The sequence below is a fragment of the Triturus cristatus genome, chromosome 7 (genome assembly GCF_964204655.1).
Source record: "Triturus cristatus chromosome 7, aTriCri1.1, whole genome shotgun sequence".
Taxonomy (NCBI): Eukaryota; Metazoa; Chordata; class Amphibia; order Caudata; family Salamandridae; genus Triturus; species Triturus cristatus.
Genome location: NC_140590.1, coordinates 943,993,642 through 944,021,613, shown reverse-complemented (window position 1 = coordinate 944,021,613; position 27,972 = coordinate 943,993,642). Strand labels below are relative to the sequence as shown.

Genomic DNA, 27,972 nt, shown 5'->3' with positions numbered 1-27,972 from the left:
CAGGAGTCACAGGCTTTAAACCCAGGCATCCTACCGGCACCAGAGTCGAGTCGACGGTAGACCAAAAAGAGTCAAAAAAAGTTTAGTCAAAAATTGACTAAGGGGTAAGCTCTTCCCGGATCGGCGCTGTCTGGCGCGGAAAAAAGGAGAGCTATGTACAAGAACTGACGTCAGCACGCCAGAGTGGCGTCTAAGTACTCCGACGACGTCATTCCGTCGCACGAAGCCAACGACGGACGCGGAGCCGCAGACGACGCCTAGCGAAGCATATGGGGTATTGCTACAAAAATCTTTCCGGATCCAGCCTGATGCCTGGGGATATTCTAAGGTGAGGAATCTAACTAACGTGTTTCTTTCACATTACAAAATGCAGAGCAGCGACCTGCATAGCTCCAGTTGCGCATCTACAATAGTCATAGTTCATAATCCATTTTAAGAAAAACCATCATCCAAACATTTCATAAATAATTATTGTGCAAGGAAAAACATGATGGAAAAGAAAATCGAAACAAGATCAGATGTATTTTGGTTTTAGCGCTGCAGGTGCAGAAAACTCAAACCATACTAAAAAACTCAAGACCTACTAAGTATAGAAAAACTCAAATAATAATAGAATAGTACTTGATAAAATATTAGATCGAAAAACAATTCAATTCCAAAACCGCCAAATTCTTTCCAGTTTGGTAATGGAACCTACCCTTTTAGCATAAATAAATTCTCGATTAAAGACTCTGCATTTTTGAAATCCATTGACAGATCGTCGGGACCACCTTAGACTTCCATTTTGCTAAGATAAGTGATCTGGAAATTAAAGTTGCAATAAAGATAAACTGAAGTTGACCTACAGTCAAGTCTTCACTCGTTGCCAAAAAGGGCAGTAAGAGGGCTGAGAAGAAGAGTAGTTTCCAGTTTCTTACTGATTCCAGAGAAAATATCCTGCCAAAAAGGTCTTGGGTGGCAGCATGTAAACCCGACATGAAGCCAGTCCCCCACTACCAGCCCAAATCTAAAGCACCTGGGATCCACAGAGGGGAACAATTTAAGGAGCCGATCTGGGGTGTAATAGGTCATCCATTTGCTGAACCATGCCATCCTTCTCAGATTAGCAGCCCTGACTGTTTTACTGCTCATGTTATTATAATTCTGCCGTAGTTGCAGGGTAAAAGTGCAACCAGTAGTCAAGGTGATCTTCTCCAGGTGATCGACGATCACCTGTTTATTCTCCACTGATTTGAGTAATTTAAACCAGTTGCCTATACCTTTAATTTTAGATCTAAAATGAGCCTTCCCCAGAAGCCTGGACAATCTTTTTTGAAAGTTTGGCCTGCGCAGAACTGCTTAACCTGTGTGCAGCTAAATATCAGGAGACTGCTTATATTGGTCTTACTATTTTGCATCTGTTGCCAGGAAAGAAACCCTTCATTTCTATAAAAATCATGAAGAGTAAAAAACCCCAATTTCGCCCACTGATCACAATTTTGACGCGAGCACTGTAGCCCCAAAGGAATACACTCCTTTAATTTCCTCTGGGGGTGGAGCCACGGAATAGCATAAATTCCCCATATTTTGTGGAAAAGCAGAGTAGTCACCCATGGGGTCTTATAGCGTGTTTTTTTGGAAGTTTGGGTAGACTTAAAAAGGGTGCAAGATCGATCTCCGATTCCTTAAGCATGAAAGGAAGAAATTGGCATCGAGCAGCTACTCTGCATTGTTGTAATTAAACCAGTTAAGGATTGAGGCATAATAATATAGCAGTACATCTGGTAAAGCTAAGCCCCCATCCACTACTTCTAATTGAGGAATCTGTAATTTTATTCTTTGGTTTTTGTGCAGACCAAATAAAACGTCGAAACTCAGACTGGACGTAATCAAAAAAGGATTTTGGAATTGTAATCATTAAATTGGAGAACAGAAATAAAAATAGTGGGAGAATATTCATTTTAATAAGGGCGACACACCCCATAATTGAAATGGGGAGACTCCCATTGTTTAAGCACATTTTTTGTTTTGTTTAAAGTGGAAATACAATTTAATAGATATAAATCTTCCAATCTAGCGGTCACAAAAATCCCAAGATATCTTATTGGCTTGGCTACATTATAATGTTCCTGAATGGCAAGAGGCAAAATATCAGCCGTGCTGTTAAAGAGAAGCACCTCTGATTTAGAATGATTGATTTTATGTCCTCCAATATTAGTAAACTCCGATTTTATCCAAGGCTCTTGTTAAATTATCCCTATCTGCTGCTAGATAGAGCACCATATCATCGGCAGAGAGTTTAAGTTTTGCCGAACCCGGTAAGGGAGCGGCTATAGTGCCATCCTGCCGAATAGCACATGCCAGAGGGTCAATAAACAGGGAAAATAAGACTGGAGAAAGTGGACAGCCTTGGCGTGTCCCCCGGCTGATAGAGATTGAACCTACGATATCTCCATTGATGATTATGGAGACTTTCACATTAAGGTACAGATTTTTCACCGCATGGCAGAGTTCACTTGGAATCGCAAATTTCTTTAAGCTTGTAAATTAAACCTGCCGTTGTACTCTGTCAAATGCTTTTTCAGCATCAAGCATTATTACAGCCGCCTTAGTTTTACCAATTTAAAAATAATCGATCGCCTGCACCAAATAATGAGTATTGGATGCCAATGGTCTTTTTTTGAGAAAGCTGTCCTGATCATAATGGATCAGTGTAGGGGCAACCTGTGCAAGTCTGTCAAGATTTTAAAATGTTGTAGTCGGATTTTAATAGACTGATGGGCCTATACGAGTTGACCTCATCTTCTGGTTTCCCTTTTTTAACAAAGCTCATTACCGCTGCCTGAGTGAAATTTTCCAGAACTTGGCCCCCTCCAAGAATCCTGTTGAATAGAGTACTTAAAAATACAGCAAATTGAGGGGAGAAGATCTTCTAGATCTCGGACGGTTCCGTCGAAGGCCTTAGCAGCCAGAGAAAGATTTATCGCCTAGGTAACTTCGTCGAGGGAAATATCTGATCGCAAGAGGTCTTGCGCCTCAGATGATAGAGTAGGGCTATTTATCTTATCGAGCCAATCTAGAGCAACCTCTGGGGTGGTATTATGTGTCTCGGTATAGAGGTCTTTGTAGTGATTAAGAAAAACCTCAGATCTCCTTGGGGAGTGACGTAGAGCACAGAGTAGTTGGATCTAAAAAAAATTTAATGTGGTTCGAATTTGTCTCCTTTTTGTAGGCCAAGCCAGAAATTTACCTATGTGCTCACTCTCCTCATATCTTTTCTGTAGAACAGAGGCATGATGTAAAATTTCTTTAGATACAAATAAATTGTGTAAATTGGAATTAGCACCAGCGAGTTTAGCTCTCCCTTCTGGAGCTGGCATAGCAAGATAGTCTGCGGTAATGCGGCTAAGCTCTTCCTCGAGCTGAGATCTTTGAGAGGTCTCTTTTTTCCTCTTAAAGGCCAAAAATGCAATCACCTCGCCTCGAAAAAAAGGCTTTTAAAGCATTCCAGACAGAAAATGTGGAAGCGGTGTTGATATTTAATTTTAAAAACTCCTCTAGTGCCAAGCGCATGTTCATAAATAAGGAGTGATTTATCGAATATCCATCTGGGCCTAATTTTCGTTTGAATCTTAATTTCAAACTTCACAGTGATCAGAGCATGATCTGAAAAAGGATTTTCACAAATCTCAGATTCAGTCTTTAAAAGAGTATGTGAGATAAAAACAAGTCAATCCTAGAAGAGGAATGAAATCTACCTGAACAAGTATATTGCCTTTTGTCTGGATATTGGTCCCTCCAACAGTCTACTAGCGAAAAGTCCCTTATAAGATCTTGGTACAGCTTTCTGGATTTGGGTTTAGATTGCTTCTTATTTGCTCGAGAGCAATCTACGGCTGGGTTAATCAGCAAATTAAAATCCCCCTAGTACAAGATACCCGGATTGAGGTGTTGCAAAATCATACAGGGACTGTAGGGATAATGGAGTCCTCAATAGAGCCATAATAACTCGCAAAGTTAAAAAGTTGGTCTGAAATCTTCATCTGTACCCAAAGCTACATAGCACTATGATCTTTACGAACCATCAAGATTTCACATTGAAGTTTTATTTTTGTAAATTTGTATTGAACATACATCAGTTTATTAGTTGCAGTACAGAGGAATAAGATCTGGCATCGCTGAGACAATGGGTGAAATCAGACATAGCAATATATCATATGGATCGTCTTTGGGGAGGGGGAATCATCATAATGAACAGAGCAAGGTGGTTGGCATATATCCCCCGTGGTAGGAATTCCAAACATTGACGTTTTAGCTACTAAGATAGCAACGCCTCTAACAGCTGCGTTAGAGGAAGTGTAAAATTCATGTTGAATATAGCCAGGGGCTTTATCTACAGGGGTGCCCTCCTTATAGTGGGTCTCTTGTAAAAGTACATCAGCTTGAAAAGATCAAAACCAAACCATCATAGATCGTCTCTTAACTCCATTGACATTGCAAGACACTACCTGCAACATTTTACTAACAATTTATTTTTTTGCACATAAACATTACCTGATAACAGGAAAGACAAAAAATAAGACAAAAAAAACCTTGCATAGGTCTTTAAGCTTTTTGTACATGTGCTACATATTATTCCCCCACCCGTGCCCCTGCCACCCTCCCCCTCCCAACCCATTTGTGAAGCCCCCACCCCAACCGACCCGTAGGCCCCCTTGACCTTGGAACCATGCCTGTCTAGGGATCCTAGGGCGCCCCCTGCACGTGTGAAGCCTCTCCCCCGTGACCCTATCTACCCCCCCCCCCTTCTCCCTATGCTGGGGGTGCAATGACATGGCACCCAAGGCGATAAGGGGGCGGCTAACACTATCTAGAGAGGAAAAAAGAGAAAAGGGGAAAAAAAATAAAAATAATAATAAAGCTAGACCGAAATGCCTCCATCCAATACCATCCATCTCATACTATCTAGCGTTCGAAAAAGAGAGAGAGAGGAAAAAAGCAGAGAAGGGGCAAAAAACACTAACCCTTATTCCCATCTCCTGCATGCTGTAAGGACTGTAAGAACTCCTGAGCTGGTTTCACAGAGTGAAAAATCTTAACCCACCCTTTGTAAAACACTTTCAATTTGGATTGCTGGATTACACCAGCCGGGGCCCCAAGATGCTGAAAGGAATTAATCATGCCTCCAAACTCCTTTCTCCTCCGTGCCACAAAGGCGGACATATCTGAAAAGATTTTAAATGAAAAATGATCAGATGTCTGGAATCCTTTGTCTTGAATGGCTCGTGCCAAAATCTTGTCCTTGATTCTAAAGTCACCAAAATTTCCAATAATAGTTCTTGGGTATTTAGCATTGGGGTACTGTACCGCTGGGACCCGATGAGCTCTGGTGATAGTGAGATCAGTTCGCAGAGTTGCCATTTCAGGACAAACATTTAGAAATAAGATCAGAAACAACTTCCACCACAGAACAGCAATTCTCGCTACCCTCAGGGACTCCTATAATACGAAGATTACATCTTCGTGAACAATTTTCTGCATCGTCCACTTTGATTTGGAGGCTGATGAGTTCGGACTGCAATTTTGAGATCTGATGTGTGTAGAGGCATCTTGTCTTCGAGGTCTGACACCCGCTGTTCTGTGTCAGTAATACGGGATGAGAGTTGCAGGATATCGGAAGCTCCCGTCATGCTCCGCGAGTAAAGGAGAGGCGGGCTGGGCAGCTGATGGAGTTTCTCTCTCTCTCTCGATAGTCTAGAGAGGAGGAGCAGGCTTGTGTCTTTCCCCGAAGCGCGGAAGACGACGCGTGGCTGATTCGCGGTCGCTGTTACATTGTTGCAGCACTCTGAATTCAGTCCCTGGGAGAGGGGCTCAAACATTTCTTCAATTCCGGGTGGGAAAAGAAAAGCGGAGGAGATTCCTCCCTTTTTGGTGCTGGGTTTCCACGTCTACCAGGAGCCGACGGCTGATGGATGACTGGTGCTACTTTGTTGCAGCTCATAATCTCATGGCCGGGCAGAGGGCTTTGACGAAGTCTTGCTAACCGTTTTTTCTCTCTGGAGCAGAAAACTTCCAGAGCAGTTTATGGGTTCTGCCCTGTTAACACTAGACTGAATGCGGCTCAGGGATGTGGTTGGCGGTATGACTTTCTTTTCCCAGGAGATTCCAAGGCGGACAGTGGTTTTGATTCTAGAGGTGTTACTGTGAACTCTGCAGCCAGAACGACAGGAGGCTGAGGCAAATTACTTTTCTGACCAACGAAAAGCTGCCTTTTTCCATCACTGCTGTGCCTCACCCGCCCTCACTTGGCAAATCCTCTCCTATGGCAATTTCATCACATTAGAAGCGTGTGAGGCGTTGCCAGGCTCTCCAGGTATGTGAGCCGATTGCTTTTCTTCATCGCTAGGGCCCTTGGTCTTCCTGTTTTTTCTTCTAGCTGGCCAGGGGGTTTTGGGGGTGGGGGAATTTGGGTGGTCGAGGAGGCGGCCCATATAGGTTTGGGTGCAGCTTGCGTCTCTCCTCTTAGGCACTTAGGCTGTTCTCGCTTACTGTTCTATAAAAGCCAAGAAAAGACTCCCAGGTCAGTACTGTCAAACCCCGACTAGTAGCCAATGTTACACGGGCGGCAAAGAATCGCAATAGGATCTCTTCTGTTAAAGAGAAGGAGATGGATTCCAGGTTATTAAACAGGAGATCTAAGGCTGTCTCTCATACAGAAAATCTGCCCTTCGCAAAAATCTAGGGAGCAAGAGGCTCGTAAGCTGGCCGCACCTTGGAATTTTACATCTGCCAAAGGTTCCCTTGACTCTACATATAACACTTCATGTGCTCCAAGCCAGATCAACCCCCCCTCCCCCTCTCCCCCCGGGGCTAGAAGCTAGTGCCTCACTACCAGATGCAACACCTTTAACAAAACCGCCCTCGGGAGCAATGCAACAAGGGAGTTAACCATTATTTGCTGGTATTGGCACAAGCATTCACCCAAAAGCAGCTAACCCTACAACATCATTGTAAGGCCTTATTTTAGACATCCATGACAATTACGAGGCAGGTGTCTCAGGGGAGGATTCAGCAGTCAGACTCCCAGGTGCTTCTTTATTCACTACTGCCCTCGAAGCTACAGGTGAAATCTCATCTGTGGTTTCCTCTAGCCCAGGGCCGGATCAATCTAAATAGCTGGAATCGCCGGGAGCATCTGAGGCTACGTCTCAGGCTCTATTACACCAGATTTTGACAGAATTGCAAAGTATGAAACTTTCTCAGGTGGAAGCACAATAGAAAATGGAATCCCAGTCAGACGGCTTCACTGTTGAGTTTTCTTTTGCATTTCGCACAGTTACTCCTGCCCAAGATGCAAAACCAATCCTCTGGTTCTTTTGCAGATGCCCTAATTTGCCTTATTCCTAAGGAAGGGAAGGATTTACGATATTGCAAGAATTATAGACCCATTTCGCTACTAAGTATTGATTATAACATTTTCTCTAAGGCTTTGCCCATGCATTTGGAACTCCACTTACCCCAATTACTAGGTGCAGAACAATCTGGTTTTGTTAAAGGTTGTCTCATCACAGATAACGCCAGACTATTTTTTGACATATTATCCAAAACCGCAGTTCTACCTCAATCAATGGCAGCTATAGCCTTAGACGTGGAAAAAGCGTTTGATAGAGTTGAATGGCCCCATCTTTTTCTAAACACTTTAAATGTGAAATAATGCCTTTAACTAAATATACTTTCAAAGAGGATTCTGTTGCTTCCAACTTTGATTGGAACCCTGATCATATAAAATATTTAGGTTTACATTTCACCCCTTCCATCCCAGCAACACTTTCATGTATAGATAAATGCATACAAAGAATCTCCACATTGACTGCTAAGTGGCATTGCTTATACTGATCTTGGTGGGGTCATTTGGACACTATAAAGATGATGATAACCTCCATTGTACTCTATACAATATCCAATATTCCAGTGCCCTTGCCTTCAAAATTTGATAATAAGATAAACTCTGTATTATCTTCATTTCTTTGGAACAGGAAATCTTGCAGGTCATCAAAATTGTCAAGACCGAAATCAGAGGGTGGCATCAACTTTCCTGATTTTCTGTCCTACCAAAAATCGTTATTACTCCGCCAATCTTCAAGATGGCTCTCTGAGTCACTTTTGGATTGTCCTTTGTGGGTGAAACTTGAACTTTCTTCTCTCAAGCCTTAATCATTTCAAGAATATTTATCTTTCACCTGCAAACCTCAATCTATATCTACCCCTATACTTAAATACACTTTCAAAAAACTAGATGCTAATGCCTTGACACTCTTTACAAATGTAGATTTTTTTCTTGGTTCCACACTATAGCATAACAAGATATTACTGATACCTGGTAAGCCTTTGTACTGGAAGTCCTGGAGACAAGAGGGTTTAATTTGGGTGCATCAGCTTTTTGTACAAGATGAGGTCATGCCTTTTCCGCAAGCTACCTGGCTCTTCAATCTGCCCACTACCTGTCACTCTATTTTTTTTTTTTTTTTTTGAAACATTTTTTATTAGTTTCCAAATCAACAACAACTGTTCATTACATCATGGGTTCCCTCGTGCCGTAAGAGCAGCCCCCCTCCCAATCCCCAATCCCAACTCGTCCCCCCCCTCCCACCCCCATGTCAGTGCACCCCTGTCCCCCATTTCACCCTTGATGTGCCCCCCGACCTTGGAGTTCAGTTGCAGTTGCTCACCTCCTCTCTACGGAAGCAAATCGTCCCTCGTGGCCAGGCCTCTGGCATTTGTCTGGGGGCCACCCTCATCCCCTTCCTAACTCAATCCCCAGGTCCCCTCGCCTTATGCCGATCCGATGCGCTCCCTTCTTCCTCGACATCAGCCCCTGGAGCTTCACTACCAACGCTTCCCATGCCCTTGCTGTCGCTAACGCTTTCTCATCGTCACCCCTCAGAGCCATCTGCACCCGGAGCGTACCCTCCGCTCCCGCCCATCTCACTAGCGCTGCCCTCCACCGCCCATAGTTAGGCCCCCCCTGGATTTCCAGTGCAGGGTCAATTCTCTCTTAGCTAATATCAGCCCCAGATCATAGAACCTACTAGTGACCTTCGTGCGGCGGGTGTGGGGAAACCATAGTAACAAGCATGTCCCCATCTCTGGAGTGAGAGAGCGGTCTGTCACCTGATTCAGGCAATCCACTACCTCCGCCCAATAATCGCCTAACTGTGGACAGGCCCAAAACATGTGGCGAAAATCTACCCCCTCACCCCCACATCGAGGGCATGGCCGGCGTTATATACGCCCTATGTAATGTGAAAAACTGAACGAGCTGGAATCGTGCATTCCGAGTCCCCTTCCAGGCCCTCCGCACTAGCGTAGACCATGTGGTTTCCGGGATCGTTTTCCCGAGGTCCCTTTCCCACTTTTCTCGCAGGGCGGCCAGTGGTTGCAAACCCTCCGTCGATAATCTGCGGTATAAGCAGGTTATGGCTTTGGCCGTCCCTGCTGCCATTACGACATACTGACAACCCGCCGCGGTCGGGGGTTCCGACAGCCCCATGTTCCAATGCTTCTGAATGCTCGCCACCAAAGCCGCATGAAGCACACTACCTGTCACTCTAAATACAAACTTCTGCAGCAAACTCTACAGACTGCTTACGCCCAACTTCTAACCCCCAACACCAACATCTTTTCTCCTGTGAATGGGCTACATGATCTTCGCACCCATCCCAAGACCTCTGTTAATCTATACATTGTTGTGCTCCTCGCACAACGTTCGAGAAAAACATAAAGTAGAGCTCTCCTGCGAACAGGATTTATAGGTGTGTTGGTCTACATCCTTATGGAATAAGATATGGACTAAATCAGGAAATCCTCTAGAGCAGCAAAAACCACGCAAACACTCTTTTAAAAAAATGTAGAACAGATTTCTGCTATCATACTGCCATTCCTGATACTTGCTGGACGTGCTCCTCCCGATTTGCTGATTTAAACTACTTACTTTTCACATGCTCGCATGTTCATAAATTCTGGAAGAGCGTTTGGTCTCAAATTAACTCAATCTTTGGTCCCAGAATCCCTTTCTCCAACACACATTTATTTCTAGGGAGTTTATCTCCAGCTTGGGTTAACTGCAATTCCAATACAAAGATTACAGACCTTTTGTTGGCAGTTGATTTCCAGCAAATAACCAAAAATTGGAAAGATTTCCCCAAATTATCTTATCAAGCTTGGTAGTATGCCATCTGTTATAACCACAGACTAGATACAGCCTTTGTACAACCTATTCATATGGTCTCGAAACGTTTAATTTTATGGTCACCGGTCACATCTTTCATAGATGCTAGCGCCAAGCACTCCTTGTCCCTAACTCCTATTCAACAATACGTTTCTCAACCTCCTTGACTTGCCACATGTTAACTATATATCAACCTGTTCATAATTAATGTATTTTCTGTATGACATGTATTATCTCGTGGTATACACCAATTTAACCCTCAATTTGTTTTTTTTTATTATATCATCCTTCAAGCCATGCCAGTCTAATATCTACACCTTATAATTGTTTCCTATGTTCTAACTTAATTTTTGTAATTATCCAATGTCTGACTATATTATGTACCTTTATCTTAAATTTCTTCAATAAACTTACTTTTGAACTTGAGATAATAAGTGTATAGAGGAACAGCACAAACTATTTAACTAGCAGACCTTTCTTTTATAGGAAACTACCATTAGACAAGCAGTGCTACAAACATTATTTCCAAGCTGCATAAGTACGAGACCTTTTGAAAGCAAAATACAAAAGATAGCTCAGCACCAGTTTCAAATGAACAAAGCAGCAATCTAGAACATAATGTCTTTCTGCCACTGGAGAAACAGAATCTTCAACCGAACCTGAAAGAAAGTAGAAACTACACCAAACATCCCCAAGTCTCGCTCTGTTCCTCTGCTAATGCCCAACAAAAGCAAATCTTCATTGGCACAAGGTGAAAGTCGATGGCAGGTCTCTTGCCTATATTTTGCTTAATGTAGACGCTCACGTATATAGAAGCTCTTACCTTAAAATCAAAGGTATAATTTGTGTAAGGCATCAGGCCATTCTCATAAGCACTTTTCAGATTAAATCCATGTGTGATTCTTCCATTAGTTGTTACATTTTTCCCATTACAGTTGAAGTTTGTAAGACTTTCATTGTATCTCAGCTCCTTAAAATCTTTGTGGTTTGTTTCAACTCCTCCAGTGCTCAAGTACTCAACAACACCTGCATGAAAGAAAACAAATTCTCAATGAACATAGGTTCATTCAGTTTCTGTGCTTCCTACATCAACATTATCCACTCTTCATTCACTTTACAGAGAACTACTTCTCTGGATGAAGATACAAGATGATAAATAAGACTCCTTAGGCAAAAATGTGCTGAAAAGTAATTTGCTGACTGTGCCAACACCTCACATTTACAAAACGAAGGTCCATATTCCATTTGACACTGAACAAGTCTTTCTACAGAAAGTAGAAAACCAATTATTTTAAAGTATTAGATCACTATTCCAGGAACAAGTGGATCTTTGGAAGCATTTTAACCAATTAATGATTTTTAATATTTTTTTGTTTTTAATACCTTTTTAACTCAAACTTTACTATTATTGCAAGACATACTGAAGATGAATGAATTTCCCTACCGATAGATAGTTCAATAAAGAACACTTACTATAAAAAAACAAAAACAGCATGACCAGTTAGAAGCAAATACGGATATGTTTAAGGGCATTCATGCAAGTACTATTATAAAAAGGAAGCTGCACATTGAATTCTTTCCTATTCTTCATTTTTTAAACCACTTGTTTACTGAGTTTTAACAAACCTATACGAAGTAAGGAAAGGGAAATGCTACTTACCAGTATGCATCTGTTCTTGGCATGTAGAGCTGCAGATCCACACACTAGCATAGTAGATCGCCATCTGGTGTTGGGCTCGGATGCTTGCACCTTGTTGTCTTGGAAGAGGTCTTTGTAGTCACGAGATAGGTGACTCCTCCCTTGGACGATAGTGTGCATGGACATCAACTCCATCCTTTGATTGTTTTTCGCCATGATGGGAAATGATGGAGTTAGTAGAAGAAAAGAGATGTTCATGTGTGTATATCTAAGTAAGATAGAACTGGAACAGATCCAGGTTCCGGGGAGGTGGGTGGGTGAGGTGGGTGGGTGTGTGTGGATCTGCAGCTCTACATGCCAAGAACAGATGCATACTGGTAAGTAGCATTTCCCGTTCGAGGCATATGAGCTGCAGCTCACACACTAGCATAGACTATACACCAGTATCTCCCCTAGCGGTGGTCACCTGTATCGGTTGCAGTAGTTTAAAATAGAGTTTTAAGGACAGCTTGGCCCACAGAAGCTTGTTGCTTTGCGTTCGCGTCAACACAATAGTGTTTAGTGAAGGTGTGTGTTGTAGACCATGTGGCTGCCTTACAAATATCTTCTAAGGGAATGTTCCCTAAGAATACCATGGACGCCCCTAGTTTGCATGTGGAATGCGCTCTAGGGGGCACTGTTAATGTGCGTTTAGCTTTTTGGTAGCATATTTGGATACATTTATCTATCCACCTTGCAATCCCAGATTTGGAGATGGGGTTACCCTTATGTGGTGGAGAGAAAGCTACAAACAATTGTTTTACGAAAAGATTTAGTTCCGTCAATGTACTAAAAAGAAGGGCTCTTTTAACATCTAAGGTGTGAAGAGCCCTCTCTGCTACGGAGTCAGGGTTTGGAAAGAACACTGGTAACTCCACTGACTGGTTAAGATGAAAAGGAGATATGACTTTTGGAAGGAGTTTTGGATTTGTCCTGAGAACCACTTTGTTACGATGTAATTGTAAGAATGGTTCTTGTATGGATAAAGCCTGGATCTCACTTACTCTTCTGAGAGATGTGATTACAATAAGGAAAGCTACTTTCCATGTAAGGAACTGCAGTTCGCATTTATGTAGAGGTTCAAATGGGTGCCATGAGCCTAGTAAGAACAATGTTTAGATTCCACACCGGAGAGGGTGGTAATCTGGGAGGAATAATTCTTTTAAGTCCTTCCAAGAAGGCTTTGATTGCAGGTACTCTAAAAAGTGACAAGTGTTGTCGGTTTTGTAAGTAAGCTGCAAGTGCTGCTAGATACAGACGTATGGAGGAGTATGCTAAGTTACATCTTTGCAAATGTAGTAAGTAGCAAATGATGTCCTGGATGGAGGCATACAGTGGGTGTATATGACTGTTAGTGCAGTAAATGGCAAATCTTTTCCATTTTGCAGCATAGCAAGATCTAGTAGTAGGTCTTCTGGCTTCTTTGATAATGTTCATGCAGTCCGGTGGAAGGTTAAGGTAACCGAACTCTAGGACTTCAGGAGCCAGATCGCCAGATTCAGTTGATCTGGATGTCTGATCTCTCCATGGTTCTGGGTTATTAAGGAAGGGGAGACGCGTAGTTTTTAAGGTGTGGAACTAGTGAGAGTTCCAATAGTGTTGTGTACCACGGTTGGCATGCCCATGTGGGAGCTATGAGGATCAGTTTGAGAGATTGTTGCCTGAGCTTGCATACCACTAGTGGAATCAGTGGGAGTGTCAGAAAAGCGTACGCAAATCTGCCTGACCAGTTCATCCATATCGCATTGCCTTTCGACTGCGGATGTGGAAACCTGGCGGCGAAGTTTGGGCATTTTGCGTTTTCGTGTGTGGCGAACAGATCTATGTCTGGTTGGCCCCACATTTGGAAAAAGGGTAATAGAACTTGGGGATGTAGTTCCCACTCGTGAATCTGTTGTATTTGTCGACTTAACAGATCCGCAATCTGATTGTGAACTCCTGGAAGGTGTTCTGCAAGTAGCTATATGTTCTGAGGAATGGCCCATCTCCAAATGTTCTGTGGGAGCTGGGGCAGCTGCAGAGAATGTGTGCCTCCTTGTTTTTGTATGCAATACATGGCTGTCATGTTGTCCGTCTGGATGAGGACAGCCTTGTTCTGTACATGTAGTTGGAAGGATTTTAGTGCTAGGAATACTGCCAGCAGTTCTAGGTGATTAATATGGAGCACTTTTTATGGAGTGGTCCATTTGCCCAGAGTTGTGTGTCCGAGGAGATGGGCTCCCCATCCTGTGAGTGATGCGTCTGTCATCAGCACTATCTGTGGAAGAGGCTCGAGGAACGGCTGCCCTTTGGACCTGTAAGTTGTCCTTGAGCCTGGTTCCACGGACGTGCTAGACATTCCTGTAAGAGACGCATTTGGAGTCTCGCATAAGGCACAATGAAGATGCAAGATGCCACCATGCCTATGAGTTGCATGAACACTCTGGCTGGAAGAGAGTGTTGGGTCTTGAAATTTTGTGATAGGAGTTTGTATACTGGCTATCCTGGCTGGACTGGGATATGCTAGCGCTGTGGAGGGGTTTATTGTGGCTCCTAGATATTGGTGTATATGAGAGAGCTGGAGATGCGACTTGTTGTAGTAGATCGTGAACCCCAAGTTGTGTAACATTTGGATAGTTTGGTGAGTGTGTAGAACACATTGTTGGAATGACTTGGCTTTTATTAGCCAGTCGTCTAGATATGGGAATACATGAATTTGTTGTCTTCTGAGATGTGCTGCTACTACCGCAAGACATTTTGTGAATACTCTGGGTGCGGTGGTCACTCCGAATGGAAGGACTCTGAACTGGTAGTGTTGTCCGTCCACTACAAACCTTAGGTACTTCCTGTGAGCAGGATGTATGGGAATGTGGAAGTAGGCGTCCTTAAGATCTAGTGTGGCAAGGAAATCGCCTTGTTGCAGCAGCGGGAGCACTTGTTGAAGAGTGATCATATGGAAATGATCTGAGTGTATATACAGATTTAGGGGTCTGAGGTCGAGTATTGGTCTCAGAGTCCCATCCTTTTTGGGTATTAGGAAATACAGTGAGTAGACCCCTGTTCCTTGATGCTCTAAGGGAACTGGTTGTATTGCGTGCTTTTGAAGCAGTGAGAGAACCTCTTGTTTGAGGAGTGCAAGATGGTCTGCGGACATTGGACGCTGTTTGGGTGGTATGTGTGGTGGGGTAGTTGTCAGCTCCAGGCAGTAACCATACTGGATAATTTGTCTTACCCACCTGTCTGTTGTGATGGAATTCCAGACAGGTAGGAACTGTGTTAATCTGCCCCCGACCGGAGTGGAATGATCTGGGGGGAGCGGAGGAAAGTCACTGTTTTGTGGCGGGGGAGGTGCGAGTGTTATTACCTCGACCTCTTCCTTTATTGTTGTTTCCCTCTGTATCCGCCTCTAAAATATCCTCTACTAGGGGATGTTTGTTTAGTGGCTTTAAATGAAGAGGAGGTGTCTGCGCCCATGTTTTTGGAGGCTCCTCTATAGAAGGAGCGATGAAAGGAGCCACGTGTTTGTGGAGACTGTAACGTTACCATGGACTTCGCAGTCTCGGTGTTCTTTTTCATTTTTCCAAGTGCAGTGTCCACAGCCGGGCCAAAAAGCTGCTCTTGGTTGAACGGCTGACTGAGTATGGTAGTCTGGACCTCCTGCTTAAAGCCCGAAATGCGTAGCCAGGCATGTTGTCTAAGGAGCACACTGGTGTTGATTGATCCAGAGGCAGTGTCTGCTGCGTCAAGTGCACATTTAATTGACGCATTTGAAATTAGCTTGCCTTCTTGGATAAGGTCATTTGCCTGGGTTTTATACTGCTCAAGCTTATGCTACAATAGGTTTTCTAGCTGGTCATAATGTGCCCTGTCATATCGTGCCAGCAGTGCTTGTGTGTTGGCAATACGCCAGTGATTGGCTGCCTGTGCCACTACCCTTTTGCCAGAAGCTTCCAGCAATTTGGATTCCTTATCTGGGGGTGGCGCATCCCCGGAGGTCTGGGAGCTGGCGTGCTTTCTAGCATTGGAAACGACTAGAGAATCCAAAGGCGACTGTCCTTTGATGTAAATAGGATCTTCAGGGGCAGGCCTATATTTTTTTTATCTATTCTAGGGTTAAGAATCCTGGCACATACAGGATCTTTAAATACTTCTGGGGCATGCTTAATGACTCCTTTGATCATTGGAAAGACTTGCACTGACTTTTGGGATTGTTCAAATGTATCTAAGACGAAGTCTTCCTCTGGTGCATCTGAGTGCATTGTGACACCATGATAAAGTGCAGCCTTATTTAACAACTGTCCAAACCCAAGGTGATCATCTGGGGGAGATAGTTTTGAGGGATATGGCTGTGGGTCTGGGAGGTCTGGTAGATCTGTTGGGATAGGATATGCCGAATCATCTAGTGGTGAGGTATCTGGATTCGTGAACGGGTCACTCGGATCACCCCCCCCTCCCCCCCCCCCCCCCAGGTCGTCATCATCATCATCATCTGAAGGTGGTGTATCTGGAGGAGAAGTTAGAGGTAAGGGAGGTGTAGGCAGAGGAGGTGGGTTAGAAGGTAGTATAGGAGAAGGAGGTATAGGTGATGTGGCAGAGTCCTCCTGTGCAGGAACTGGTTCAGGTGGTGTCCAGTTTCCTCTTTTTACATGGCACAGCCGTGACATGTCCTGTTTTTGGGTTTATATAAATCTTTTTTTGCCTTGGATCGATAGGATCTGGGTGAAAACGTTCTTGTTCCTGGGGAACCGCTTTCGGTGCCGATTTTTTCAGTTCCGGGCAAGGCTGCGGTTGATCCTTATGGCCTTTGGCTTTAGGAGGCGTATTAGGGTCCTTAGGCTTCTGTTTCGGTGCCGAGGATGGTGGTTTCGGAGCCGAAGCCAGATCTTTAGGCTTGGAAACGTTCGAAGCCGGTTTATCGACAGGCCTCGGGGTTTTTGGGGCCGTTGTGGAGGTGGAAGGCGTCTGAGCCGATTTCGGAGCAGAGTGTTACTTTGGTTTCGGTGCCGAAGGCGCCGGTGGGACAATTACATGAGGTTTGCTCTGTCCCGAGCTACCGGAAGGCTTGTCCCTTTTCTGTCGGAGCTGAACCTGGAGGCGGGGTTTCTGAAGGATGTTTTTAGTCTCGACTGGGGCCAACAGGCAAAGTCTTGACCAGTGCCTTCGGTTTTGGAGGGGTTGGGGTAGGGGCAGTAGTACTCACTCGTTGCCCAGGAGTGATGGGGTTGTCTGAGTCTTCTGCCTCTGACACGATTGAGATCTTCTTCCAGGACATCGGGCCTTCATCAAAGATGTCCTCTGGTTCCGGAGCTGGTCTCTGCATCATGATGTGTCGTCAAGCCCTTTGATCTCGAATAGTCTTCTTCAATCGAAAGGATGCGCAGGCTGGACAGCTGGACTCGTTGTGTACAGGTGATAGGCACAGATTGCAGACCTTGTGATGGTCACTGTGCGGGAACTTTGCTCCACACAGGGGGCATTTTTTGAATAACGTCCTTTCAATGACCTTTAGGCCTTACGGTGTGGATAGGCCCAGCGGCACGCGTCGACGACCGGAATCGAGCCGATGAAGTTGGGTCGAAGATGAAAGTGAATTCGATGATGTTTTGGAAGTTTTGCGCTTCGAAAAAGTTGGAAATTGAGATTACGAACAGGAGTCGATGCCCATGCGCACTATCGTCCAAGGGAGGAGTCACCTATCTTGTGACTATAAAGACTTCTTCCAAGACAACAACAAGGTGCAAGCATCCGAGCCCAACACCAGATGGCGATCTACTATGCTAGTGTGTGATCTGCAGCTCATATGCCTCGAACCAAACATTATCTATACCCAGATCAACAATTTCAAAGAGTTCTCTGCATTTCCTTTCTCTTTAAATGTATTGGTCTCCAAGTGTGTTGTAATCAAAGACAGAAATATTCAGTTGACAACCCTAGCTCAATTACCCATCTGCTATACAGATTTGATAATCCAGAGTCTCCAAAATAATTTTCAACCCTGTATTCTCAACGTTTTATTTCCCTTCAGTATCTAAAAATAGAGGCACAAAACTCAAACAGCTGAACCCCTTCGATGCGGCGCCGATTCCCGCTGAGCGCTGACCGTTTCTTGCGCGGGCGTGGTCATGACGGAACGGTTCAGTCATGAGCACAGCTCAACCGACGCTCATGACGGAACCGTTCAGTCATGAGCACCGAAGGGGTTAAAGTATTGGAAATGTGTCCACATACTGGCATCGTCCAGGGACTGTCAAATCCTTGTAAACAATCAAATGCCTTTTTTTTTAACACCATTCATCTAAAGGGCCAAATCTAAATCGTCCCTTTTCAGTCAGGGATCAATCCTATGTGTAATGTTTTTTCCTTGCCTTGGCCTGATAAACCCCACTTGAATTTGATGCTTAGGAAGGATTCTGTTCTATGTAGTTAACTTTGGTTAATAACTTGGCATTCACGTTCAAGAGTAAGATGTGCTGGTAGGCTTTACAGCCTGAGACATCCCGCCCCTCTTTCAGGGTTACTACACGCAATGCTTGCAGCATAGGTGATGGTAGACAGCCTCATCTTGAATATCATTGAAGAACTGCCAGCTGGGATGTTATCATGGGCGTCCGCAGAAATGTTTCCAGGGGGGGGCAAAATTTTAACTTCATCACCATCCTCCAACATGATTGAGCACAAGTATTAAATACATTTTTAAAAAATCTAATAAGACAAAGCTTAAATGAACAAAGAAACCCATAGGAGGGGGGGGGGGGGGGGAAGAGAAAAATCTGGTGAGGTGCCACAGCAGACGACCTGGCAACTACAATGAAAGAGGGGAAAAACTAAAAATGGCCGGAAAAAAAAAAAAATCTAAAATCAGATTGATGTGGTTTTAGAGAGATCCACATCCTCAAACCTTTCAATGATGATACAGTGGACGATTGTGTCAAATTCAAGAGCTAGTAGGATCACTCGCTAAGCCACATCGTATCAAACAATATTAATGAAGCAACTCATTAAGTACCAGAGCCATGACAGATTCCATCTATCTACTTGGACAGAAACTCAGAGGAGTGTCCAGAGCATTGGATTTCTCAAGATGGTCGGTATGTTGTTCAGACATTATTTGCTTTGTCGATTTTTTCCAAAGTGGGTAATAGCACCATGAGATCAGAGATATAAACATTTGGAACATCCAAACCATCTTTTGAAGGCAGAGGGCTAACACTGGATTTCCAAACTTTGGGTACAAGCCCAGTTGTGAACAATGCATTGATAATATTCGCAATTTCCTAGACACTGGCAGTAGAAGTTCCTTGAAATATTCTGACACAGCACGATTCATTGGGAAAGCCAGGTTTCAACATGGATAGAAGAATGCCTACCTCCTCTTTAGAGTCTGTGGAAAAGCAAGAGAGGGAGATCTCAGTGCAGAAGTAAAGGCCGGGTGCAGGAAAACTGAAACAAGGAAAGCAGGGGACTGATAAATGGGTAGGTTTTAGGTGTACTCTGCAAGTCATTGAACATGGAAGTGTCAGGGCTACATGTCCTCCAATGCACACCTCTTTAGAACAGAGGCAGAGACCAAAAGGCAAACAATAAGGATGGACAGAATGGAGTTCATGGGTTTGGTGAGATGGAGTTCTGAGAGACTTGGGAGTTACATTCAGCTAGGAGTAGGGGGCAAGGAAATGGAGGACGAGCTTGATGCCGTATTTTACGTTATTCTTGAGCCTTGCCCATTCTAGGGAAGAAACCGTGTTTTGAGGTCACTTAATAAAAAGGTGATGTGGTGAGAGTATAATAGTACTGTAGATGGAGCAGGGGAGGAGGGGGGGTTATGAGGTAGCCCCAGCTCTTTCTGGTGTTGCAAAGCAAGGACACAGATGCCCAGGGCTAACAGATACATTTAGGAGAAAAGTAATCTGCTAAAGAGGCAGGTCCGGAAGCAATAAATCATATCAAGTAAGACTTCCTGGGGATTGATGAGGGATGACGAAAAGGTGGAGATGGACGAATACAGTTGTCCTAGTTTTAACAAAAAGGGGGTGCGGTAACCAGTCAAGTGAACATTCTACCTCTTAATTTGTCTAGAGGGTCCGGGTCAGACATAATCCCTGGAATCACTGAGATATGGCAGTGCTGGCCTGATACTGGTAGGTTTGAGAAAGGACTAAAAGATCAGTGTGAAGAAGGTGTCTAGCAGGCCTAAGAGGAGACCAATATGCCAATGGAAAGTGGACAGGGTCTAGAACCCAAAGAGCTAGGTAAAGTGGTGTGGTGAGAGAGCGGAGAGTCACATACAGGCTAGGTTATTGCATAGTAGAAGGTAATGGGATGATGTATTAGTTTTTGCTGTTGACCGTTCTATTAATTCATAAACTAAAGGGGTGGGGAATTATTTTTAGTTTTTTCTTGTCTCAATAATAACACAAACTTCATTCAACTTTACAGTTTGTCCGTGCTGATTTCATTGCGCCTTTTCGGCCTTCATTGACAAGCCGATTAGTTTGATCCCAAAGAGATATTTCTCTAGGTACTCGCGCAAGAGCAGTGGCTTCAAATAGGCACACCCCATGTTGACACCATTGCATACACATGCATCGTCTCCACACCCATTCCTGCCTAAAGAGCTGCACTTCACACCGACAATGCCCCTATGCAGCTGGAGGCTATATTTTGTTAAAAATAGTGACCCCTCACACAGATCCCAACAGAAGCATAGCGCTTTGCAGACACTTCTTCAAAAGAACTGCATCTCTCAAATACACCAAGGAAGACTTCTTCCTTTCTGAGACACTGCCCGTTGGTGCTACATATGTAAGGCGACAAGATGACTGCAAGTTACGGGGAGAATTACTTTTCCAGACCTAGGCTTTGCTTTTACATTATTAGCTAGTGTGTTTGACCAATTGGTTGAACTAAAATTAACCTAGACTACAGCTCCCAGAATGCACTGGTATGGCAAATCAAAACTGGAAAAGTTGTGCTCTGGCGAGTCATCGGGTCACCCTATACATATGACTGACCCTGCCCCGAAAAATGTATATTTGCAGACAGTGCCCAACCACCACAATGTCACCAAAGCTCTGCATTTCACGCAAACAAAGACCCACATAAAGGGTGAGCCTCACACCAATGCTTATTTCTTCCAAACAACATTAATATCGACCCCCGGTAAAATAACAATGCCTCAACATGGAGTACTTAATACCAGCACAGTACTCCCAGAGACGTAGCCAACACAAGTGGGTTTAGCTGCAACTCCCCGAAGAGGCGCTCCTCATAAATAACCCCCAACGCACACACAGAAAAGAGCAAAACGTTAGGGTATGTGGTGGATGTGTTGTGCAGCTAATATGACTGAAGTGTAGGCCAGGTAAAATATAGATGTAGGGTTCCGCCCCAAAAGTTCAAGAAGGGCTGAGACACGCAACCACTTGCAGTGAAATGGCAGCAAAACACGCAATATTGCAACAGATTATAGCCGGACCAAACGATGGGGCCCATTCAGAAACTATTAGATGGAGAATATAAAAGCTGAAGCAGGCCCTACTTGAACGGACAGGATTTTTTAAAATAACCTTTATATTTGTCTGCATGTGAGGTATGGTGACTGATAAAAAAAACAACTAGTTAAAAAAGAGCTGTACTGCTCAAGCACTTTTAATTTCTGACAGGCAGCTGAAAGTTTGACCACCATATCTCAGCCCTTACTGGTCTTAGCCGGCTCCATTCGAATATCAAAATTAAATTAAATTAAATTCCAAAGCTCAGCACACAGCCTCACACTCATCAAAGGGTTAATGAAACCACTCAGCGCTGATTGATTCTGGAAGTTTCCATGGTCGGACCATGCAAGCATGATCCGTGTTTTTCAGGCGCTGTGGAAACAGTTTAACTCCCTGCCTTCAAATGTTTGCACTCGCACCACGCACTTAACAATCTAAGCAGCGAAAATCAGAGAAACTGGTGGCCCGGCCTACTTACTATAAAGTTGTGACATGTACATGGATCAATGCTGCTAAAGGATAAATTAAAATGGATATTGGTATTCTAGCAGCAGGGAGCTTTTGACGTTGATAGTAAGTACTCTGTATGTTGTATGTTTTATGTGTGTGTATTATAAATGTTTCACTAACGTTATGTTTAGTAGTGTTTTTATTTAGGCTAAAATAGGTTGAATTGAAAGTGAGGTGGAGCGCTGGTGACTCAGAGGATATGATGACCCTTCGCAGATGAGGGTGATGGAACTCGGGGTGGGGTTCGTCCCAGATGGAGGTAGGGTGACCAACAGGCATGGGTGCAAATTCAGGACAGTGAGTGTAAAAATTCAGGACAAAGGCTCAAAATTCAGGAAAAAAATTCAGGACAGACGGTCAAACTAGTCCATCCTACATTCAACTTTTGAAGTGCTTTTACCTCATGGCCTGGGGCACAGTTTGGCTGCAGAAATGATAGCTATGACCTTGGCAGGGCCAGCTTTAGTGCTTGTGGCACCCGGTGTGACAATCTTTGTTGACGCACCCTCCTCTGAAAGAAGTGGCATAACGCAAAACTATGGGGGGTGGGGTGGGGGGGGGGGGCCTGCAGAATTAAATGTGGGCCCACTGAGTCTCCCATATCTCACATATGAACATTGGCTTTAGGCTGTACGAGGCCTCCTGAAGGTTTGGGGTTCCCTTGAAGGGTTGCCACCTCCCCCACACTGCATGGGATACGGAGGCCTTCAGCCTTCATTACACCCCTTCACCAAAGACCTTTCTCTCAGAGTCCCTCACTATCAACCTCCAATGGTGCCCCTCATCTCCATATAGACGATCTTTTGTGTATTTCATTTCTTTTATAGTGCTAGTCAGCCCAATGTAGGGTGCTGAGCACTTTAGCTCACACACATTGTTCAGAGACAATGACTCATATGTATGTAAATCAACGTATAGGAAATGTTAATTATGACAATGGGGGCTGCAAGGTGTAGGAGTCACATGTCATCCATACTGGTAGGTACTATTTGCAGGGCCACTGGAATTATGCAGCAGGGGAGGGCCAAATTATGCTGCAGGCTTGACTAAATTATTTGGCAAGAAAAGGGAAATTCTGCAGCTGCAAATTTTGTGATAGTATAACTACATTATTTTCTCATGTTTGCACTTTTTAATACTTTCTGGGCATAGTTTGGACCTCATTGGTAACCGTATAACACCCAAATATAGCAATATGCATAAGAAAGGTGACCAGTCAACCTTTCCAAAGAGCCTTTGCAACCATTCACGTCGTAATCTTTTAAAATCTCACACAGAATATAGGCATCCCCTGTACAATCACCATTTTGGGTAGAGAACAATAAAAACATAACTCACAACATTTTGCGCATCACTTTAGCTACATGTTTTTTGTTGGGTAAAGTGGGGGAAAAAATATGCGCTGGTGTCTAGCCTTTTGTTGGTAAAGTTGGTGGTCCCTTGAAAATATATATTAAAAAATATTGGCTAAAAGCTAAATCTTTTTGGGTCTCTAAAAGCATGCATTGCCATAGTGGTCCATGGCACAGAAGGAGATTTCTCAGTATGTGGAAGCGCTCCGTGTGAAACAGTATGCAGTCACTCGTAATTAAATTAGCCAGTGCCTGAAGAGTGCGGACATAATTCCCCATGCTGTATGTGGTAATAAGTGAAAGAAAAATAATGCAAATGTCACAACAAACGGCTGTGAGGGAAGAGGGCTGACTGGATGCCCCTATGAGTAAATATATTATACAGAGACGTTTAGTAAAATCTTAAGGTTTTGGCTAAAGCCAGATCTAAAAGATAAATCCCTTATCAACTTTAAGATGACCAGCTGGGAGCTTGCATGCATTTATCTTCGAGTACAAACAGTTTTCTTTGTTCGTTCTTGTATGTTGGTGGCCATGTGCAGAGAATATTGTTCAGACCACATTGATAATTTTGAAAACACAGTATTTCTCCGATTGATGTCCAGCAAAGGTTTCGATGAAGCCCTGGAATTAACACCTGGTTGCAGGGTTTGAGCATCTAATTTCCGTTTGCTTTTTTTTTTTTTTTTAACTGTTTAAACTCTTATTTATTTTTTGCTAAAGTATTAAACATTCCTTCTGAACCGAGTTTCTCAGCCTCATGCAGTTTTGCACAACTAGACTACTGCAATGCAATATGTGAGAACATTTACATGTTTATGTAAATGTTCTCACATATTGCATTGCAGTAGTCTAGTTGTGCAAAACTGCATGAGGCTGAGAAACTCGGTTCAGAAGGAATGTTTAACCTTTTCGGTGCTCATGACGGAACGGTTCCGTCATGAGCGTCGGTTGAGCTGTGCTCATGACGGAACCGTTCCGTCATGACCACGCCCGCGCAAGAAACGGTCAGCGCTGAGCGGGAATCGGCGCCGCATGGAAGAGGTTAATATTTACAAATAAAAAATAAATACGGGCTAAACAGTTAAGGCTAAAAAAAGCAAACAGATCTAATAGTAATAGTAGATTTTTTTTAATCAGATGTGCGTGGTATAATCTACTGGCTCCAAGCGAGTCACTCGCCTTCAAGGCACGTTAAAGGCAGGCGGCCCATTGTCATTCTTTATGTGATGATCAGCAGCAGGCACAATGACAATGGGCCAGTCCGCAGTCTGCTGGAGGTCGGGGAGGGGCTGCTGCAGTCTCTAGAGTTCAAAGAGAAGTGCGAGAGGCCCCAAGTGAGAGAACGTTTAAACTCCTAAGGCCTCTCGCAGGGGAACAGCACAGCCTGCTGTAATCGTGATAATTACGGACCAAAGACCCTAGGTGGAGGGAGGTGGGTGGCTGCCTACTCAGAACACATGGGCGTCCGAATCTGCAACGTGCGCTGCCTGAGTGACAATACCACATTGTCACTGGGCCAGCACCGGACGGCCCGGCGATCCAGGGGGGAGGGGGGGGGGTTCAAGCGCCCCCCCTTGCCCCCTCCTGCGGACGCCCATGGAGGTTATGTGTATTTGTAAAACGAACTATCACCCACAAGAGTATCCTGCCGTTGGGCAGGTGTGTGTGTGCCTCGCCCTGCCTACAGTAGGTTGATCAATTGAAGAGCTAGGTCTTCAGCTTCCTCTGGATTCCAAGCAGAGAAGAGGAGGCTTTTATTATGAAGTGGGAAGCCGTTACAGGCTTTAGGAGCAATGTAGGATAATGTTCATCCTCCTGATCTGGTTCTGTTTATGCATGGGATCTGTAGGAGTAAGAGTCCTGCAGGCAGAGGTGTCTGGGTGGGTTGGAGGACAGAGATGGAACTGTTTAGGTAGATGGGTCCGAATTTGTGTGGTGTCTTGAATGTGTGTAAGGATTTTGAAAGAGCACATTTGTGAATTGGGAGACACTGGAGCTCCGTGAGGTGTGGTGTGATGCGAACTCTGTGTGGAAGGTTGAGGAAGAGTTTGGCTGCCGAGTTCTGGATGGTTTGTAGTATTTTAGTGTAATGCTGAGTGATCCCAACAGAGGATGTAGTCCAACTTGTTGGTGACTAGGGCGCAAGTTAGTTTTTCTAATGGTGCTTGGGAGCCATATGAAGATCTTCCTCCACATCTTCAGGGTCTGGACGCATGATGCAGTGATAATGCAGACTTGTGAAGTCATGTCCAGTTTGCTGTAGATTATTTTGAGGCTCCTGGCAGGGGTGCTGGCTGTGGGTCTGTGTTTGAATAGCCACCATCTGGAATTGCATGGTGAGGTGTTCTTGCAGAAGATCACTACTCCGGTCTTGTCTGTGTGGAGCGCAAGACAGTTGGCTTCTTCCAGTTAGCGACTTTAGTCATGGAGGCTGTTGGAAAATGGGTCATTAGCTGTGTGGCCTGCACAAGTAATGGGTCCGCACTTATCAACCACTGAGAACCAAACACCCTATTGTAGCACTCATAGGGTAGAGTTGCAGAGCAGTCCAATGCTAGGTCAAAGGTGGTGGTGTGGCTAGTGATCTCCATTCACAGATGCACATTAATAACACTCAATATAGGATTGTCCAGTCTGCTTTTTCTCTTGAAAAAGGAAAAAGCCAATTTATTACACACACTACTCAATACTATGCAGCAATTAAAAAATATACACAAGCTGATGGAAATGCTTTTGAAGGACATTGCATATTAATTCTTACCCCTCCCAAAGGGAGGTCCAGAGCAACAAATCACGTCAGAACATTTACTTATATTAGAAATGCAATAATGGAATGTCACTTTGAATGAGCATGCACTTAATATGGGCAATAAAGCATGTTTACTTGACCTATGCGTGGTTGTCAGCGTCATTTTTTCAATAAAGCATTCACAAGCGAGTAGGTCTATGCATGTCCATGTGATTAGTGTCAAAGTTACTTGTAGTTTGAAAGACGCATTTTTAACATTGCCCCTAAAGGCAACACAATTATAATCATATTCATATAATTATAGTTCTCTCGCGCCTAGATGGGGTTTGCAGCATCAACACTCATCAAAATGAAAATGCTGCACTTTAGAAATATTCAATAGGGACTATTTCTATCGTAACTAAACCAGTGTGCAATTACAACCTTTCAACCCTAGGGGGTGTCTCGCAACATGAACTCCTACTATTATAAACCTTCAGGCCACAACTGGTTGTAGACCTACTGTTCTCCCAGAGGGTGCATCAGTCTGATGCTGAATAACAAAAGTTCCACCACAGAACTACTTTGAAATATAGAAATACCCATGAGGGGTTATCGTCTCAGTGTTCCCTAAACTTAGGGTGGGGACTAGTGAATTCCTTTTTTGGGGTGGGGGGCGTGGAGTATGCATTGCTCCTGCAGCTTCTTCCGCATTTCGCCAAATTTCTGGTGGTGGCACCGCTTTCCTGAGGTCCCCATAAGCCACAAACAAGTGGTTTAAATTTTCTTTTGTGTCAGCGAAATTGCCACGCCCCGCAGCACATTATGGGGCGCTCATCCATGAGCGAAGTAAATTCTTAAGCTCTACCGATGCGTTGGGTAGAGCTGCGTAGGTTTCCTTTTGTGTTTTTCCCTTTTTGGGTCCTCTGCGTTGTGCTTTCCTCTCGGGGTGCCCGGTCCCACCCAGGCACCCTGCACGCTCTTTCTATGCTGGAGAGCAGCTCGGGGAGCCCACCCCCAGTCAGTTCCCCACGAGGCTAGCAGACGCTTGTGCTGCCGGCGCTTCTCTTCTAATCTGCTCACTCCTGCGGGCAGACGCAACCTGTGCAGCTGGGGAGGTGGCTGCATGGGAGAGCTCCGCACTCTTCTCTCCGGGGACCAGGGATGGAGTCCTGGCCCCAAGTGGACCTTCAAGGGGGCCGCGAAAGCATACCCAGTCTTCATTTCCTCACTAGGGCCCAGCTATGGGGTCCTGGGGCCCTGCTTCACATTGCAATGGGGCACAAGAGCGCTCCCTTGATCATTATCTTCTCGGGCCCAGGGATGGGGTCCTGGTCCCCTTCTTTCTCCTTGCAGGGAAAGCGCGACAGTGCTTCATGCATTTCTTTGGCTTTGATTTGATAGATGCTATCTCTTCAGGGTACACACTCCATAGATAAGACAGGGTAGTAAGACCGGGAGGAGGGCTGGCCATTGTACACAAATTAGATTATCATTGTCATCTGGAGACTATTCAATGCACTAAGCCTTGTGAGGCTTTATATTTTACTATAAAATAAATTCAACCACCAACCTGTTGCTGGGACGTTTGTAGGAAGCTGGCTCTGTATATACTATACCAAAGTGAGGTATAGTGTGCACAGAGTCCCGTGGAACCCAAAAGGTAGGCAGCGGTAAAGTAGATAGCACCTCACTCTCTATTTGTGGTAGTGTGGTCGAGCAGTAAGGTTTTATTAAGTGTTAAGCATTTGTTGTACAGACTCAGTCAGTCCTCAGGGTTGATAGCTCCCACAACTCTATCACTGAATTCCAGGATACCATGTTATATATCCAAAGTTGGATGGATCTTAATCATCTTAAACGGAATCCTGGTAAGACAGATAGTTCTTACTGGTGATAGTCATAAGCACTGGGGCCCCCACTACTGGCCCTCAGAGCTTGGCTCTCCTCCCGCCCCGTCCGCCAAAACTTTAGGAGTATTTCTGGACAGCGACCTCTCCCTGAAAATTCAGGTTGGAGCT

General features: G+C 44.3%; 1 protein-coding gene across 4 annotated transcripts in view; it reads right to left on the bottom strand.

Annotated features, from left to right (window-relative positions):
* The window catches only part of CNOT6 (CCR4-NOT transcription complex subunit 6), a 355,968-nt gene that overhangs the window by 48,610 nt on the left and 279,386 nt on the right, over positions 1 to 27,972 (bottom strand). For all 4 annotated transcript variants that reach the window (XM_085617934.1, XM_085617932.1, XM_085617935.1 and 1 more), the window contains exon 11: positions 11,031 to 11,233. In XM_085617934.1, the coding sequence (XP_085474060.1) occupies positions 11,031 to 11,233 (203 nt within the window). The remainder of the gene's footprint in view (positions 1 to 11,030; positions 11,234 to 27,972) is intronic.